This window comes from Mustela nivalis (assembly GCF_964662115.1).
Source record: "Mustela nivalis genome assembly, chromosome: 5".
NCBI classification, from domain to species: Eukaryota; Metazoa; Chordata; class Mammalia; order Carnivora; family Mustelidae; genus Mustela; species Mustela nivalis.
The window spans coordinates 148182216-148199172 of NC_139024.1; the positions used below are offsets into that span (position 1 = coordinate 148182216).

The 16957-nt window shown below is 44.5% G+C and overlaps 2 protein-coding genes across 7 annotated transcripts in view; one reads left to right on the forward strand and one right to left on the reverse strand.

Moving 5' to 3' along the window:
- Positions 1–335: 335 nt before the first annotated feature.
- FAM8A1 (family with sequence similarity 8 member A1) lies at positions 336–10015 on the forward strand. Of its 2 annotated transcripts, XM_082731834.1 has the most exons (5): positions 336–1152; positions 2332–2452; positions 4069–4192; positions 4932–5071; positions 6559–10015. In XM_082731834.1, the coding sequence occupies exons 1-5, from the start codon at positions 435–437 to the stop codon at positions 6701–6703; spliced, it is 1248 nt and encodes a 415-aa protein (XP_082587960.1). In that variant the 5' UTR covers positions 336–434; the 3' UTR covers positions 6704–10015. The 2 variants fall into 2 exon arrangements, with proteins under 2 accessions (XP_082587960.1, XP_082587961.1); XM_082731835.1 differs by lacking the exon at positions 4932–5071.
- Positions 10016–12462: 2447 nt separating this feature from the next.
- Positions 12463–16957, reverse strand: part of NUP153 (nucleoporin 153) — an 87875-nt gene continuing 83380 nt past the window's right edge. For all 5 annotated transcript variants that reach the window (XM_082731803.1, XM_082731799.1, XM_082731800.1 and 2 more), the window contains 2 exons: positions 13727–13901; positions 12463–13541 (listed from right to left, as the gene is read on the reverse strand). In XM_082731803.1, coding sequence (XP_082587929.1) covers positions 13457–13541; positions 13727–13901 — 260 coding nt within the window. In that variant the 3' untranslated portion in view covers positions 12463–13456. The remainder of the gene's footprint in view (positions 13542–13726; positions 13902–16957) is intronic.

Genomic DNA, 16957 nt, shown 5'->3' on the forward strand with positions numbered 1-16957 from the left:
CGTCACCGAAACCGGGACCCCGGACCTCCCTCGGAAATCCTCCTCCTCCCTCCGCAGTTTCTCCTGGGACAGCCTGAGTCCACCTCCCAGGGGATGATGTGGGGAAGCCACGGGCCCTAGACTTCGTGAAGACCGTGAGAGTTGGCGAGGGAACGGGCAACCTGGTCCGAACAACCGAGGAGCCAAGAGCTCGGGTCAGCTGAGACGCCCGACGCCGGACGCCCGCGCCGCTGCACGCTGCCCCTCCTCCACGCCCGCCCTCCCCGGCTCCGCCCAGCGGCCTGCGACGCCGAGGAGAGGCGGGGTTTCCGCTTCCGGTGGCGGATTGTTGACGCCTGCGGCTGCTGCGGTGGCGACCCGGCCGTTGGGGAGGGGCTAGTGGGGGAGGGAGACGGCGCAGTGACAGGACCGCCGAGGGTGCTGCTGAGGCGACGATGGCAGAGGGGCCGGAGGAAGCCCGAGGCCGCCCTCCTGGGCAGGACGACGGCGGAGGAGACGCCGAGCCCGTCCCTTCCCTGAGAGGCTCTCCTGCCGCCGCCGCCCCACGGCCCCGGGACGGGCCGCAGGCCGAACCCCAGGCCCCGGGCAGGCCCCCCGTCCCGGGCCTCGCGCCCGCCGCGGGCACCACTGAGGAGTCGGAGCCGCTGCGCGAGCCCGGGAAGTGCGGGGAGGCGGCCCCGGGCCCTCGCGCGGGGCTGCAGGAGCCGGCAGGCCGCGAGGCGCCCGAGGCCGCGGCGCCGCGAGAGAGGCCGGCGCGGCTGAGCGCCCGCGAGTATTCCCGGCAGGTGCACGAGTGGCTGTGGCAGTCCTACTGCGGCTACCTCACCTGGCACAGCGGCCTGGCCGCCTTCCCCGCCTACTGCAGCCCCCAGCCGCCCCCGCCGAGCTACCCCTCGGGCGGTGGCGCCGCCGCCCCCCAGGCCGCGGCGCTGCCGCCCCTCCAGCTGGGCTATTACAACCCCTTCTACTTCCTGAGCGCCGCGGCCGCCGGGCCTGACCCGAGAGCGGCCACCGGCATCACCGCCGCTGCTCCGGTCGCGGGCCTGGGAGCCCGGGCTCCGCACGGGCAGGGACCCGTCCGGACAGCCCCAGTGACCAGAGTGGGACCCGGGGCCCCTTCGCGAAGCCCGAGCGAGACCGGGCGGCAGGCAGGTGAGCAGCGCGACGGAGAGGCGGGGCGGGGCGGAGCGGGAGGGTCTCAGGGGCGCTCTGCGGGGGGTAGAGCGGCCGCGCTTGCGACTTCCGGAACCGCTGCAGCCGCGCGGGTTGTGTTTGTCGGCGTTCCGCGGCGGTCGTTCGCCCAGGCTGGAGGTTCCTGAAGTGTGCGGCGAGGCTGTACGGGTTCCTTTTCCTTTAGACCCGGTCCTCCGACCTGATTCCCTTATTCCTGGGACTAGTCGTCTCCACGTGAAAGTTGATGTTTGCTCAGGAGACTGGCCGCTTGATCTCTGTGCTGTGGAGACCGAGCTCAGAGCTTCGTTCTCGGGTGGCAAACCCACTCTGAGGGCAGGGGCGGGGTCGGGGTCGGGGGTGCGGGTCGTGCTGGGAATAATCCAGACGTGGACTTATGATGTATGATGCGGTCTATGATGGCAAATGGTAGTATCGGTATCCTTGATCGGGGAATTAATGAAGCTGACGGATATGAACGGAGATTGACGTGAATGCAGACGTTGTTACGAACCGTTGAGCCCTACCTGATGTTCTTTGTAATATTGTCTGTTTACTTCTGTATGGGAATTGGAACACTAGTTACACTTTTTAGTTTATTAGTTAGACTTTGTTTACTTTGTTCAGCCATATAGGAGACAAGATCTAGTTTTCCTGAATTTGATCCCACTCAGAACTTGCGCTGTCAGATTGATAATCATTGGATTTATTACACAGAGAAGCAAGACAATCTTAATGAAGAGGGGGTAGTATGAGGAACGCAGGTGTTTACTTTGTAATTGTCTATACTTAACCTGGGTTCTTACTAAAAATGTTTTATTTTGTGTCACAGGCTTGGTGATCACCAGGGTATGCTTTTGAGTCCCTAGTGAAATGTATTGAGTGCCTTAAATAACTTAGTATCTGTGAAATCGTTTTTAAACCGTAAGGTGGTGAAAGCAAACTTTAAGCTGTTCAGTAAATAGTGGAATAAATAGCATGTGGTACTGATAGAGATAGAGTCAATACCATGAACTGTTGTGAGGTTTTAACTTGTTTTTTTATTAGCTGGTTATACCTTGACTTTGTGTTCTCCATTTATTACCTAGCTTGGGTTCTAAGGCCTTTGTGAAATAACTAGTTTTCCTCTTTTTTTTTTTTTTTTTTTTTTTTAATTTACAGGCAGAGAGTATGTTATTCCATCCTTGGCCCACAGATTTATGGCAGAGATGGTGGATTTCTTTATTCTCTTCTTTATAAAAGCAACCATTGTCTTAAGCATTATGCACCTCAGTGGAATAAAGTAAGTTAAGGTTATTTGCAGAAAGGTTTTAATGTCTACTGCATAGAAGTCTTGTTTTCTGTAGTTCTGGTCATGGCCGCAGGTGACTGTGTGGACAGTCAGTGTGCCAGTGTCATGATTTCTCCTACAGGGAGCTGCTCCAAGGAGCTTGGTCATATTTTGTTTTCTTGCTTTTAAGAAATAAGTACAAAAAAGAAAAAACAATGAGTTCTGAAAGATCTGTGGGAATCTCACTTATCAAAAGAGGGTAAACATTTGATTTTTATTCAACCATTTTATTAGACTAGGCATTAATTTCCCTCTTACTATCCCATTCAGAGTAAAAACAAAAACATAAAGAGCTTTGGGTAGATGAAGTGTTGGTAATCAGTTAGACGGCTTTTCCAAATGGGATAGCTTATAGCTTATATTTCGGGGGAAGTCCCAAGAGAACTGCAAAGTGAGCCGTTTATTTGAATGATCCTCCTTTCACATTAATAATTATAGAACAGTGACCACTTGCTCAGCCCTTTCTATATATGCTAAGCGCTGAGCTCATTTCATACGAAGTCTTCAGTTGTATCACCAACATGAGATGCAGAGCTTCATACTTCCTTTTTGTAGACTGAAGTTTGGGTTTACTTCAAGAAGTGAAGCCCAGAACTTACAAATACAAAGGTAGCAAGTGTGTCAAGATACAAACCCTTTGGTGAAATTTCAGGGTCCTTGCTAGGAACCTGAGTGTTACTTTGATTCCGCTGACTCTGCTCTCCCACCTCCCACACAGCCAACCAGGTACCAGCTCCTTTCTTTTCAGGCTCCCATTCCGCAGCCTCTGGCTCAGACCATTGTCCCTGTACTGTTTCATTGTCACTGCTTCTCCCCAGTCCAGTGGCTGTCATCTCTTATCTGGATCATAGCAAAAACCTCCTGACTGGTATCTCGGTCTGCCATCTCCTGCTCTATCTCAGCCCAGTCTCTGATAGTAAAACCAAGGAGATCATAAATTCGGATTCTGCCCCTCTCCCACCTTAAAACTCTTCAGCGATTTCTTACTGCCATTAGGATAAAGGCTTGTCTTCCTATCACTTAACAGATGCTCTTATTTCTGACCTGCTGTGCTTAATATTTGAGCCACACTGTCCTGCTTACAGCCTCCATCACAGCCTTGTTCTGTTCCTAGGCACGCTCTCTCCCTAGTCTCTCTCTCCTGAAACTCCCCCCGCCCCCTTCTTCTGTCTGGCTAACTTCTCTTCCTACGCAAGATCTCAGCTCAAACTCAAACGTCCTTTCTGGGAAGCCTTCACTCCCTAAGTGAAATGTACCTGGAATATGTCTCCCTACTACCCTGTGGTTCTCCGTCATCACCCCCATCCCACTTCATTGGTACTTTGTTGTGCTTTGTCTGGTAGGTAAGAGTCTCTGTGAGAGCAGAGATCAGGTTGAGTCCCTGAGGCTAGTTCGATGCTGCTTGTTTGTTGAACAAGCTAATGAATGTTCTGTGAAGCTAAAATGTGTGGAAACCTAAAGATTAATTTAGAATTTCAGTTTTAGTTTGTGACACTGCTGGAAAAAATACCAATGCAAATTGCTCTGGTAAATAATTCTTTATAACCCCAAACTATTGTTTTGTGTAGGGATATCTCTAAGTTTGCTATGCACTATATAATAGAAGAAATAGATGAAGACACATCAATGGAAGACTTGCAGAAAATGATGATTGTGGCTCTTATATACAGATTGTTAGTTTGTTTCTATGAGGTAAGCTACTGACTCAGCAAATATTCACATTTAACAAGTTATTTTATTTATTTATTTTTTAACAATCTAATTTTAGATGATCAGCCCAACATAAAAAGTAATGGAAATTTATAATTATGCATGTTTCTGTCAAATATCTCTTTAACTTTTTCCACATGTTCTTTAACGTAGTATTCTTCAAGTCAAAAAGCAGAACTTTTGAGTGGAGACAATTTCTTTATAACATATTTGAGCCTTGTGGTCCAAAAATATACTTGTAAGTTGGTTGTGGAACTTGAAATGTATTTTCCATAGAAACAAATTGCTAAACAAAAAAAGAAAATGGGTCACAGAGAAATCTTACAGTAGACCTCTTGTGGTACTGAGGGTATAAAAGACTTGCGGAGAAGCCTTACAGCGTTGACCTCCCAATATTCTGAGATTCTTTCAACTTAAAATTTTAAAACATGAATAACATGGCAAAAAAACATCTTTAAAATTGATAGAGTTGAGCTAGTAAATTATTTTTAAACTCTCCTTCTCTCGGGGTACTTGGGGGTCTCAGCTGGTTAAGCCTCTGCCATAGGCTCAGGTCATGATCCCAGGGTCCTGGGATCAAGCCCCGCATCTGCATTGGGCTCTCTGCTCATCGGGGAGCCTTCTTCCCCCCCGCAACCCCCCCGTCTGCCTCCCTGCCTACTTCTGACTTCTCCCTCTGTCAAATAAATAAATAATCTTTAAACTCTCCTTCTTTCCTTAGATAATTTGCATTTGGGGAGCAGGTGGAGCTACCCCAGGGAAGTTCCTGCTCGGCCTTCGCGTGGTGACATGTGACACATCAGTGCTTATTGCACCGAGTCGGGTTTTAGTGATTCCTTCCTCAAATGTTAGCATTACAACGTAAGTTCTTTTCTTGGCTTAATTTCCTACATACATACGAAAATAATTAAGTGTAGAATTCAATGTTGGTCCTAAGTTATACCATTTGATAAGTATTTTTAGGATGTTGGTATTTTTTTCCCATGGCATGTAATGGTATTAACCTGTGTTAAGTTTAAAACGGAAAAGGTGGAGGTTTTCAACTGTTGTGGAATTGTAGACCCCTCTTCAGTGTACAATTTCAAGATAATCATTTTATGGAATAAAAGTTGCGAGGGGGTTTGGGTGGTGGCGGTGTCTGATCAGTGCTCCGTACCTAGTTCGTTTTTTCTCTAAATCAGTGGCTGTTGGGCCAGTTACTAATCTGCCTCGCGCCTCCAGTTTCCACGTGGTAGTAATCCGTGTCCTCATCCCATCGTGAATGGGCAGCAGGGGTTCGGGCGGAAACGCGCGCACCCCGCAGCTCCGGCTCTCACACCGCACGAGCGCGCTTGTCCCGCCGGCAGGACACGGGGCTGGCCGGCGGCGGCTGGCTCTGGGGAGAGGTACACCTTGTGCTCATGGGAGTTGTAGAGACTTAAGTAGGTGGCAGTCAGCTGAGCAAAAACAAGATACAGGCTGGAATTGCTGCCAGAATGATTCAGAGCTGGGGTGTTATGTAAAGGAACAGGAGAGACTCTGGAAGCCTCCATTTTGCAGATATCCTCAAGTTTCCTTACAGTTTTGTGATTATTATAATCCTGGTTGCTACTTTTAATGAGAGTCAGTAATGGCTGTTTATTGAGCACCTCTTACGTAACGGGCCTTGTTTAAAACAATACGTATTAATAAGCCAGGTACCATCCGTAGCGTTATCCCCTTTTTACAGATGTGGAGTGCGAGTGAGTGGTTGAAAATGGATCTGACAGCAGCCAGTCTGCGTTCAGAGCCGCACTCAGCCACGCACTTTCTCTATAGCCTTGCCGTGCACAGAGAGGCAGAAATCTAACACGGATAGGAGAATTCTCCACTCTGAGCCACACTTGGAAGCTTTGTAAAGCTTTCTTTAATCACAGCATCCCCCAAAGAAAGAATACACAGTAATTTAAGCTGTCAGAGCCTCACAGAAGGTAGAAGAGGGGACTGCAGGAGGCATGAGTGTAGAAGGTACTAAACCCACACGAGTGAATATTCAAAAGGTAAGTAAAGGGAACAGCTATTCTTCTAGCCAAATATCCGAGAAAATACTCTAAACCTTTAGTTCGCATTCTGAGAGTACTCATCAGTGCTCTTCAGGTGGAGGTTCTGAAGTCTTAGTCTTACTCTTCTGTTGTTGTCTTTAGAGCCCAGGTGGTTTGATCAGAATATAATGCTATTATTTCAAAGTAACTCCGATATCGAAGGTAAAAACGCTCAATACTTTGAATGTATATTTTAAATATATATATTTTAAACTTGGTGTAGGATAGTATTAACCTCTAAGTGGTTGGTATGTAATTTATCTGGTATTTTTTACCTTAATTTTTTAGGTCTACTATACGAGCTTTGATCAAGAATTTTTCTATTGCTTCTTTTTTTCCTGCTTTCATCACACTGCTGTTTTTTCAGCATAATCGAACAGCCTATGACATTGTGGCAGGAACCATTGTGGTAAAAAGAAATGGGGTCAGATGATGCCTCCAAAAGCCCTGAATTCCATACTCTCTGGAGTAACAAGACTAAATTATGTGTCAAGGCCATCGGTATCCCTGAGTTACACTAATTGATGATTTAGAAATTAAAGCAGTCGCTCCAGTGTGATGCAGGTGACTATTCTGAAAGTATTGATTTTACTTGAATGCCAAAGAACTTTTCCAGAAGAAAAACCTGTTAAATTCAAGTGTTAAAAATTTTCAGATCGAAAAGGCAGCAAGTGGTTTTATAATCAACAATGGACAATATATACTTTCTTAAGATCTAAGGCTTAGAATTTCCTGAAAGCATTTTCAGCTGTGAAATCGCCAGATGAAACTTTCAAAAATTTATTTTGGTTTATCCCAAAATGATGGAAAAAGTCCAGTTGTGTTTTGTAAACACATTAACTCATCTTTAGTTAACACTTCTTGGGGTAATTGTGTTTGCTTTTGGGGAGACGGAGTGGAGACACAAATCTGGTAATGCACTTGGCCCCCGGCCTAGGAGGAAGTATGTTAGCTGCAAGACAAAGGGGCGGACGGGGCAGGCCTAGCAGTTCCCGCACCTGAAGTTTGCAGATCTGGACTACAGTGTATTGTGGGAATGATGTCACTTTACAAGTACTGTTCCTGTTCAACACGTGTTTGGGGCAAGTTTTGCATGACGATGAAAAGTATTCAGCCCTACTGCTCTATTATCATTGATTATTTTTAAAGAAAAGGTAAGTTAGTGATTGCTTTTAAAGGGGGAGGGGAGGGTCACCTAAATTTTCACCGTAAATTTAAGTTGAAATTCATGTGCAAGTGTTTTTAGTGCCCTAAATCAAACGAGAAGTATGTGGGGGGAAGGACTTCATCAAATTGTTGCATATTTACTGTAAAACAATATTCCCAGTATGTGTGTGGCATGAAGCAGGTGTTAGTGCTGTTCAGTGTCCTGAATGTACCTTCTATTTCTACACCAGGTAGTCACATACTAGCTAGTTTCTTTTTATTATATTTTATATAGTTCCATGACTTTTGAAACATCAAGGAGTTAAATATTAATCTTAGTATTTCATGATAAAATACTAGTAGCCTGTGAAATATTAGCAGTTTTCCCATTATGAACTGTTCTTTCTACAACAAAGACACTTACCATTTCCATACATTTTTCTAAGTTTTGGGGGCCTGCCAGGGATGATGTTTTGAGGGAATTGTTAAGTAACACTTTGTGTATTACATTTTAATTTATTCTTCTACTGAAGCAAAGCTTAGTGTTTTAAATGTGTGTGCATGCTTTTGTTAAATGGCCCAGTTAACAGTGTTGAGATTTATCGGAGAAATTTCTTTGGCATTTTTTCCAATCCTGACATTGTTTTCCCCAAAAACACTAGCCTGTCTTGGATACTTCATAATTAGATTGCTTAAAAGATCAATCTGGACTTTATTTTTGGTCTCAAATAGCAAACACATGACATGTGGGTTTTTTCTTTGACTTTAAAACTGAAAATATTCACATTTGATGTCTATAGAAACCTGAACAGCACCCTTATTAATCTTTATTGTAAAATTTCATAAACCATGTTTTTCAAAATTTTTTATTAAATCAACATCACAGAAAGCCTATTAAGTGTGTCAAAGTACTCAACAGATCACTCACTTGTAGCCCCTGAGAAGATGTTTAAAGTGTTTGGCCCTTCACAGTAGAAAGACACAGTAGGAAAAGTTACGTAAACTCACTCAGTAGTGTATACGTTAGCATCAGTGGATACCGCTCTCTTGGCCACTGATGGAGAATTCAACTTGAAGTGTCCTTCAGCCATGTAGCTCTGGAATAGATCTTTAATGTAGAATTTCCTCTCAGATAATTAGAAGGTTCACCATCTAGGCTATTTTTATTTCTATTGCCAAACAAAAGCAAGTAGCCCAGTTTAATTCTTACAATATTGCACATTTGCTATATATGAGTTATTTAGAATCCTAGCTGGATGTAGGTTCATTTAGATCCATCTTGGGATCCAAGTTATATACCCTGATAAAATAAATACAAGTTCTGTTACTGCTGTTCTACCTTTCTAACAAAATGAAGTGTGTTTGTATTTTGAATTCGGCACACAGGAAAAGAGATTTTGATTTCCAAATCATTGGGGGGAAAATGACAAAATAGTGGGGAAGAAGGGAGAGTCACTTTTTTTCTCTTAGGGTTGTGAGGGGGGTTGAGCCTCCGTCTTTTCAAAAACACTTTATTTTTTTCATTTCTAGAAATGCTGATTTTCTGTGTCCAAGTATAATTCTCATGCTGAAACTCTAGCCTAAAAAGGCAAAAAGAGTTGTTTTCATAGTACAAACATTATTCATCACTTTTACAAGATAAGTCATAAGGGAACAAATATTAGAAGTCAAGCCAAGTAAGACCACTTGCAGTGAATATGGCCTGAATAAAACCGCAGAACAGGCAGTTAGCGTGGACATCTAGAAAATCTCCATACCCAGGCCTCCGGACGGCTGGTGCACCTTGAGAAAAGTCTGACGCACTAAGTCCATGCTGGGTTTAGGGAAGTAAATGGGAGGATAGTAAGCCTTGATTTTTAGACCAAGCTATGACTATAAAAATAAAGCCAACAACTTTTTGGACAGTAACGCGTTATAAAGTATTACCCAGCTGCTGCTTGTATCGCACTGGTGCAGAAGTCACTTGTTTCCACCTAAACACTTACTTTCCAGTTTTGCCCCACTATTTAGGATTGGGGAAAAAATACATATTTGAGGGCCCTCTTATTTAAATAACACTACTAGGTCTTTAGTGATTATTGCTTTACATGACAAGTATAAGTTGTTTTAACTCTGCTTTAAAAGGACTTGTTCCCTTAAGTGACTTGTGTGGGGGTTTTACTCATGCATCAGTATTTCCAGCAACAGGAAGGGAGAAAGGAGTTGAAAATACTTGCGAGTACTGGGCTTTGTGAGAGAAACAGGGATATTAAATATTTTCAGTCCACACTTAGCCCTATTAAAACAGGCTGTTGTTTCTTTTGAAAAATATGCCCAAATAATACCAGTATTCCTAAAATCTGACAAGTACCGTTTCAGGTACTTGCCATTCCCCGTCCCCTGTACCAAAGGCCAAAATCTTCACACTATGTGCTTGCCTGGGTGAAGTTCCTCATTCCAAACTATGTTATTATGTGTATATCCTCACAGTTCATTAAAGTAGGGCTTGACCCACAAACAGTATCTGATGGCCTGCCTATAAAAAAAATTCAGCATTCTATTTTTAATACTTTGTATGCCACCTTTGTATTCTTTATCTCAATAAATACTTGATCACCAATGCTTTTGTTTTCTGACTGTTAATTGAAGTTTGCTCTAGAATCTCCTGCTTAAGGGAACCCTTGCTTCCAAATACAAATTTCTAGCATTCGCGGCCTTTAGGAGAATGGCAGTCAGCTAGTTTACCTTTGTAAACATTTTCATTGAGTTTCTGCTTTCAGAAATAAGAGGTCTACCCCCCCCCCAAAAAAAAAGAGTCTACCTTTTGGGGTATATTCTTTAGGCAAGTCACTCAGAAGTTACCCACAGATGACTATGCTTAATGTTCAACTAATTCTGTCCTTAAAATGGTTAACTCCCCCAACTACTAAGCAAGATACTAAGGACCCATGTTACACATGGGGAACCGGAAGTTCAAAGGCTCATAGCTGGTAAATGACTGAGCTGGACAGTTTAAACCTCATTCTGATCTTACAAGCACTTCCTATTCTAACACATCTAGAGGAGGACAGGATACAAAACAGGTTCCTCAAGAAGAACGCAGATCAACTCAATGTAGCTAAACAATGGCCGGGTCTGAGTTCTACAGACAATGTGCTATTCGGAGCTGAGGCACAACCTACATTTCTGGAACTACGAACGACAGTGGACGTCGAGGTAAGCGTCCATTCAGTTGCCATGTGTCACTAGACCCAATACACGTATTTTCCCAGTTCTACCACATCAAGTGTCAGTTTCCATTCAACACGCAGGCTAACCTTTGTAAACATTTTCATTGAGTTTCAAACTTTAAATAGACCCAGGAAACAAATGAAGTCATGGAGATGAAAGGACAGCACAGGAAGGAGTCACTAATTCTATAATCACGTATGGTGACCACACTTAACGGTGGTGAGCACTAAGTAACGTACAGAACTGCCGAATCCCGCTGTACGCCTGAAACGACTGTAACATGAGTTACATGAATAATGAGTACTTGAATAATAAAAATTTTAAAATTTGGATTTTGTTATTTGAAATTAAAGTGGTAGACTAATTTATAGCCTGGTTACAAACTTAAAATTAGTCTACCACTTTAATTTCAAATCCCAAATACACGAACAATTTTGGGAGAGAATTTAACTATTAATAAGCAGCTAGCTTGAAGACATTTTTCAATGGTCTAAATTACACTTCTTCTTAATGCCCCAAATCATAAATTACTTGAAACAACCTGGTACCTGAAGTGCCATCCTCAGGCCTGGACCTCAGGCATTCGAAGTCTTCCAGCACTAGAAGTAGCTTCTTTCCATGGTATTTCCCCCCTTCTATGAACTGCCCTCAGTTTTCACTTGTGTAGGGAAGGTAGGACCGAGGCCTGTCCAAGACCGCTGTTAGAGTCACAGAGAGTGGCTGCGAAGTACGTCTGCCGGCGGAGCCAGTCCAGGAAGGAGATTCCCTCTGCTGGACCGAGTCGGGAGGGGCAGGGTTGCCGCTGGAGCTGCGTTCACGAATGTCGTCTGGAGCCACATGCGCAGCCTGGGAATAACGACAATGGAGACAGAAAATCCAAGTCCCAAGCCCTGATTACAGCTCTATAGACTACAGCTTTGGTGCCAGATTTCATTTTTAAGCCACCTTGATTTTCAGTCAACTTGTTTTAAAGAATACTAAATAACTATTTCTAGCACATTTCTTATGAAAATTTTTCCCAGAGCAGAAAGCCCCATACTCCCACTCATTATGGGCCCAGAGGATGGCAGATAATGAACAAACCTGCCACTTAGTTAGGCATTAACATCTCCACATTAAAACCAGGTTTCCGGTATTCACCATCATTTGCCCCCAAACAGGCCTGTGTCAAATGTATATTATTAATAAAGTGAGAATTATAAAATGTCTCTCCCCAAACCAGCACCAGATAATGACCTAAGATGTTTTCAAAACAAAAAATACCTTTGCAAAATTGGAAACACAAAACAGCTCGTAAACATTTTAAAGTTCTGAATTTGGATTTTAACCAGAAGTTAAGCAAAATAAAAGTCCGTACAAAATCACCATGTGCTCAAATTAAGTCTAAAACCAAGCAAATGCTGTCCCAACAGGTCTTTTATGGACCACGGACGAGATCCAGTTGGGGGGAAAAATTAGTAAAAGAATCTGTAAGAAGGACCACGTGATTTCTTAGGCTGCTTTCGGCATGTGTCTCCAAGGCCTGATCAGTAAACACTGTCTAGTCGCCTCTCAAGGAAGATACAGATACAAGCAAATGGTTACGTGTGTTTATTTTCAACTTTTAAAAAGATATGTCATTTTATATGCAAAGTAGGCGTGATTCCTAGCACCAGAAGAAAAGCAGGGCACCTTCTCTATGTTTTACCTCCAGACACTTCCCCTTCACGTAGGAGTTGTCCAAATCACTTAAATGTATTCTTTGGAATTTCTCTGACCATGGCGAACCTTTACAAAAAAAGGTTCCCTTCCATTAACACTGGTACCTTCATTATAAGTTAACACTAGAACAAAAAATATTTCATAATTTTTTATTGATGGCATTTATCCCATGGTTTAACATGTTAATTATACTGTAATAAACATGGCTTTAATATTAAACTTTTCCTTATTATCCAAAGTCACCACAGTCCATTTCAGTAAATATAAAAATATATGCTTAATACTTTGTACAATACTGGTTTTTGGTCCAAACAAAACTGGATCAGAAAAGCCAATAAATTCACTTTAAGAATCCCCAATTTTTTTTTAAAGATTTCTAAATGGATTTAGGCAACTTTGAATAATGGGATTTACATAATAAAATCTGAGACAAGACTAAACAAAGAACAAACAAATTTTCTAACACAAAATTAAAATTTCAAGTTCACAGATTTATGTTATGCCAAAAAAGTACAGAAACAAAATTGTATTTACACCAGTTTCATAATAAAATAATGAAAAAGGCAAGACAGGTGATAGGAGAATGAAAATATAGAAATAGCATATAATTATTAAATGGAGAACGCACTAGATCTAATAAGTCCTTAGCATGGACCATTCTTTAATCAGGCTTCCTCTATCAGAAAATTTTAGTGCACAATACACCCAACTCACTCACTTCACACATACACCAGCACAAACTCAGCATAGAAATCATTCACTTCCACATTCTCTAATCTATACAGAATTCCTCCCATATAATTACAACGTCGACGCGTCCCCCCGCGAGCGCAGCGCAGCACGGCGGCGCGCACGGAGGCTCCCTACAAAGCCACCCGCCCGGGCGCGCGGCCGCGGCGCCCAATCAGGGGTCATGTGCTGGATCCTATTTCTGGGGCAGAATCAGCCGCCGATCTAGCGATTATTGTTTCTCGAACGGGGGAGGAGGAGGGGAGGGCGGGGCTGGGGGGGCGAACTCAGGAACTCGTCAGGCAGGTCCGGCCACAGCCAGCCCCACGCACAGTACGGCCGGGATCTGAGAAGCAGGGCACCAGCAGTTGCCAACGTGGTGTGGGACACACCGCGACCTTTATTTCCTGCGCCTGACAGCAGTCTTTATCTTGCGACCAGGAACCGAAGTTCCGGAAGAAGAGAACATATTTTTCCCGTTTGACCTGTGAAAGAGGGACTGCGTTACGTTACCCGGTGCTCCGGGACACTTCAGCATCCAAACAAGGCGACAGCGCCCGCCCGGGGGCCGCGCCGAGCACCCCAGCCCCGCTCCGTGCAGGCGCGCGCCCGCCACGCCGCAGCCCCGCTCCACGCCCGCCGCAGCCCCGCCCCCGCCGCGCGGCCTTACCCCACAGTGAACGCGGCCGAAGACTGGCCGAAGGCGAAGGCCGCGGAGCCGGAGGGCTGCGCCGAGGCGGCGGGGGTGCCGGGGTTCGCCCCGAACGTGAACACGCCCGACGGGTTGTTGTTCGCGAAGTTGAAATTGGTGGTGCTGCTGCTGCCGAACTGGAAAACTGAAGAACCTGCGGCGGTTAAAGCAGAAACACTTCACTAAGGTCAAAATGCTGGTTTTCTGGTAAGGCCTCGGGGAAGGACTAAGCGGTCTTACCGTCACCCAACAGAAAGTTAAAGTGAGCCGTTCGCTCCACCGACACACCGAACACACTCCGACACCCTCGGACGAGGGACCCAACTTAGCCGCGACCAAGGAGAACAGGGTAGAAGAGACTTCGGGGGAAGGACAGCCGAATCCACACCCACATTTAGCGCTAACTTCTTCAAAAATTATGTTAAAATAAGAGTAAAGGTTGTTTTACGAAGATGGGGGACAGAGAGGAGACAACAGCGACAAAATGGAGACGCCGGAGGGCTGACTGGAGCCAAGTACTAAGCTGGCAGCCGGGAAAGCACAGGCGTAGTTCATTTACTCTAGACATACCCAAAGGCTTGGGTGCCAGGGGCCTCTGGAAGGGAGAATGAGGTGTGACTATAAAAAAAGAAAAAGGAGGAGGAGGAGGAGGAGGAGGATGGGAGAGTATCTGTGTGAGAAGCAGGAACCCAGGTCACTCCTCCCCAATACCAAACGAGACTTTTCTCCTCTACCCCAACAGGACAGAACTTCAGTCTCTGGACTAGGTGGCCACAAAGGCCCGAACATCCTACTGAACACAGAAGGATCAAAAGTAAGCTGACGTTGGGACTACGGAGAGCTGCAGCCTTCCTCCCTGACTCGGCTCCCAGAGCACAGGCCACAGGGAGTTTGCACACTGGCAGGACACTGGGAGTAACCTCCGGGGAGTCTGACCTTCTGAAGGAAAGATCTACTGATACCAAGATCCAGGTCTTCCTAAGGAAGCAGGCCCATCAGATGAACCTACAGTGAGATTCAAGATCTATGAGCTTCTCCATGCATGAAGAATTATCAAGTGGTACTGAGGTATCCCACACTCCTAAAATTAAGAGTTGGACAGGAAAAGATGTTTGTAAACCATGTATCTGATGAAGAGCTGATATCCAAAATACATAACTTCTACAACTTGGTAGTCAAAAAGCCCAAATAACTGGATTTAAAAAATGGACCAAGGACATGAGCAGACATTTCTCCAAAGATGACACAAACAGCCAAGAGACACGTGCAAAGACGCTCAACATCACTCATCGTCAGGGACGTGCGCATCAGAACCACAGCGAAGTGCCACCTCATACCTGTCAGAAGGGCTAAAATCAGCAACACAAGAAACAACAGGTGCTTGGTGAGAGCGTGAAGGAAAACAACCCCGTGCTCTGCTGGTGGGGATGCAAACTGGGGCAGCCACCGTGGAGAACAGTGCGGAGGCGCCTCAGAAAATAACTAAAAACAGAAATTACCCTATGATCCAGCAACCCTGTTCTGGGTATTTCTCCCAAACATTTAAAATCAGGGCCTCAAGGAGCCATCCAAACTCCCGAGTTCACCGCACCATTATTTACTAGAGCCAAGATGTAGATGCAACCTAAATGTCCGGCGACCGAGGAGATGAAACAGGCGGTTCGTACGCAGGAACACTGTTCAGCCTTTAAACAATATGCAAGCGCCTGGCTGAAGCGGGAGGACGTCCTGCTAAGTGGAATAAGCCGGACCCACGACAGGTACTGCATGACTTCTCTTACATGAGGAATCCAAACTGCCAAACCACAGAAGCAGAGAGAAGGATGGTTGTGGGGTGGGGGGTCGGGGGGTGGGTTTGGGGTGTGTGTGAGAGAGAGAAGAGAGAGAGGAACTGAAGGAATGGAGAGGGGCTCGCCAGCGGGTACGGAGCGCAGTTACACCAGAGGCGGAGTGCAGCCGTTAGCAGTACGACAGGGGCCTGTAGTTAACAACACTGCATCGTGCACTTAATTTGCTGAAACGATGGATCTCATGTTAATTATTCCTACTACCATTTAAAAAAACAACTGTTGAGTGGATAGCCAAGAAGCCCCAGACAGTTGAGGAAAGTATTTCCTAAGAAACACCAAGAGCCAAAGAATAAGAGAAAAACAATTTGTAGAAAATGGATTGAACCACAATGTAAAGGGGAGAAAAGAAAACCCCACATCTCATCATTAATATCCTAAAGAGATAACAGGTAACAATTCTGAAATAAGAACATTAAGAATATAAAAAGGACACCCCCACAGAACAAAAAAGAACATCTGAAATTAGCAAAAGTAAAATCCTGACCAAAGGGGAAATAAAAGATAAATGGAAGAAATCTTTCCAGAAAGGACAGAAGGGACAAAAATGAAAAAAGAACAGAAGTAAAAGAATGAGGCACAAAAATCTTCAAAGAAGTAATTCCAGAAAGTTCCCAACAATGGACATTCACAAAAAGACAAACTAAATTCTTCACACAGTCAATGGATAAAAATGGATCCAGATTAAGGAACATCCTCCTGGTTAAGTCAGAACACCGGAGCCAAAGAAAAGATCCAGTGAGATTCAGAAAGAAGAAATGGGTCCAAAAGCAAAGATCAAGTGCTTACTTCAGCAGCACACATACAAAAGCAAACATCAAGAAAGACTTCCAGAGCAACTCTGAGATCCAGAAAGTCCAGCATGGAGAAATCCTTTCACAGCTATGAAAATTATCTCCAAATGAAACCTTCATTCAACCAAAATCTTACCAAACACAGGCACAGAATAAAGATACTTCCAGAAATGTAAGGTCTCAAAATTCTCTTCCCTGAGGACTTAATAAATCACTGGAAGATCTGCTCTCTCAAAACAGAGGAATAAGAAAGAACAAGACACTGGCATCCTCCAGCAAAGAGAGGAAGTGAAGGGCCATCTCCAGAACGGTGAAGAGAGACACCAAGACCACAGTTCAACAGCAAGCCTAGAAAGCCTGGTAGAAGGAAAGGGTGAAAAGATTCTGTGAAAAATTTCCTTCCAATACTTTAGTATTGTTATTTATAACAAGCAGCCAACGGATAAGGAAAGATTGAGAAGCAATCTGTATGACTGGGAGAAGAGCTAAAGTTATAACTAATGACAGGTACAAAGAAATTCCTAACACAGACCGGCATCACTGGTGCTGGAGAAAACAAAATTTTGTAT

Bases quoted from the DNA above. Each gene is read 5' to 3' on its own strand.
- FAM8A1 (XM_082731834.1), top strand. From the start codon at position 435: ATGGCAGAGGGGCCGGAGGAAGCCCGAGGCCGCCCTCCTGGGCAGGAC. The intron at 1,153-2,331 runs GTGAGCAGCGCG...TTTAATTTACAG, and splicing joins CGAGACCGGGCGGCAGGCAG to GCAGAGAGTATGTTATTCCA. The intron at 2,453-4,068 runs GTAAGTTAAGGT...TGTTTTGTGTAG, and splicing joins ATGCACCTCAGTGGAATAAA to GGATATCTCTAAGTTTGCTA.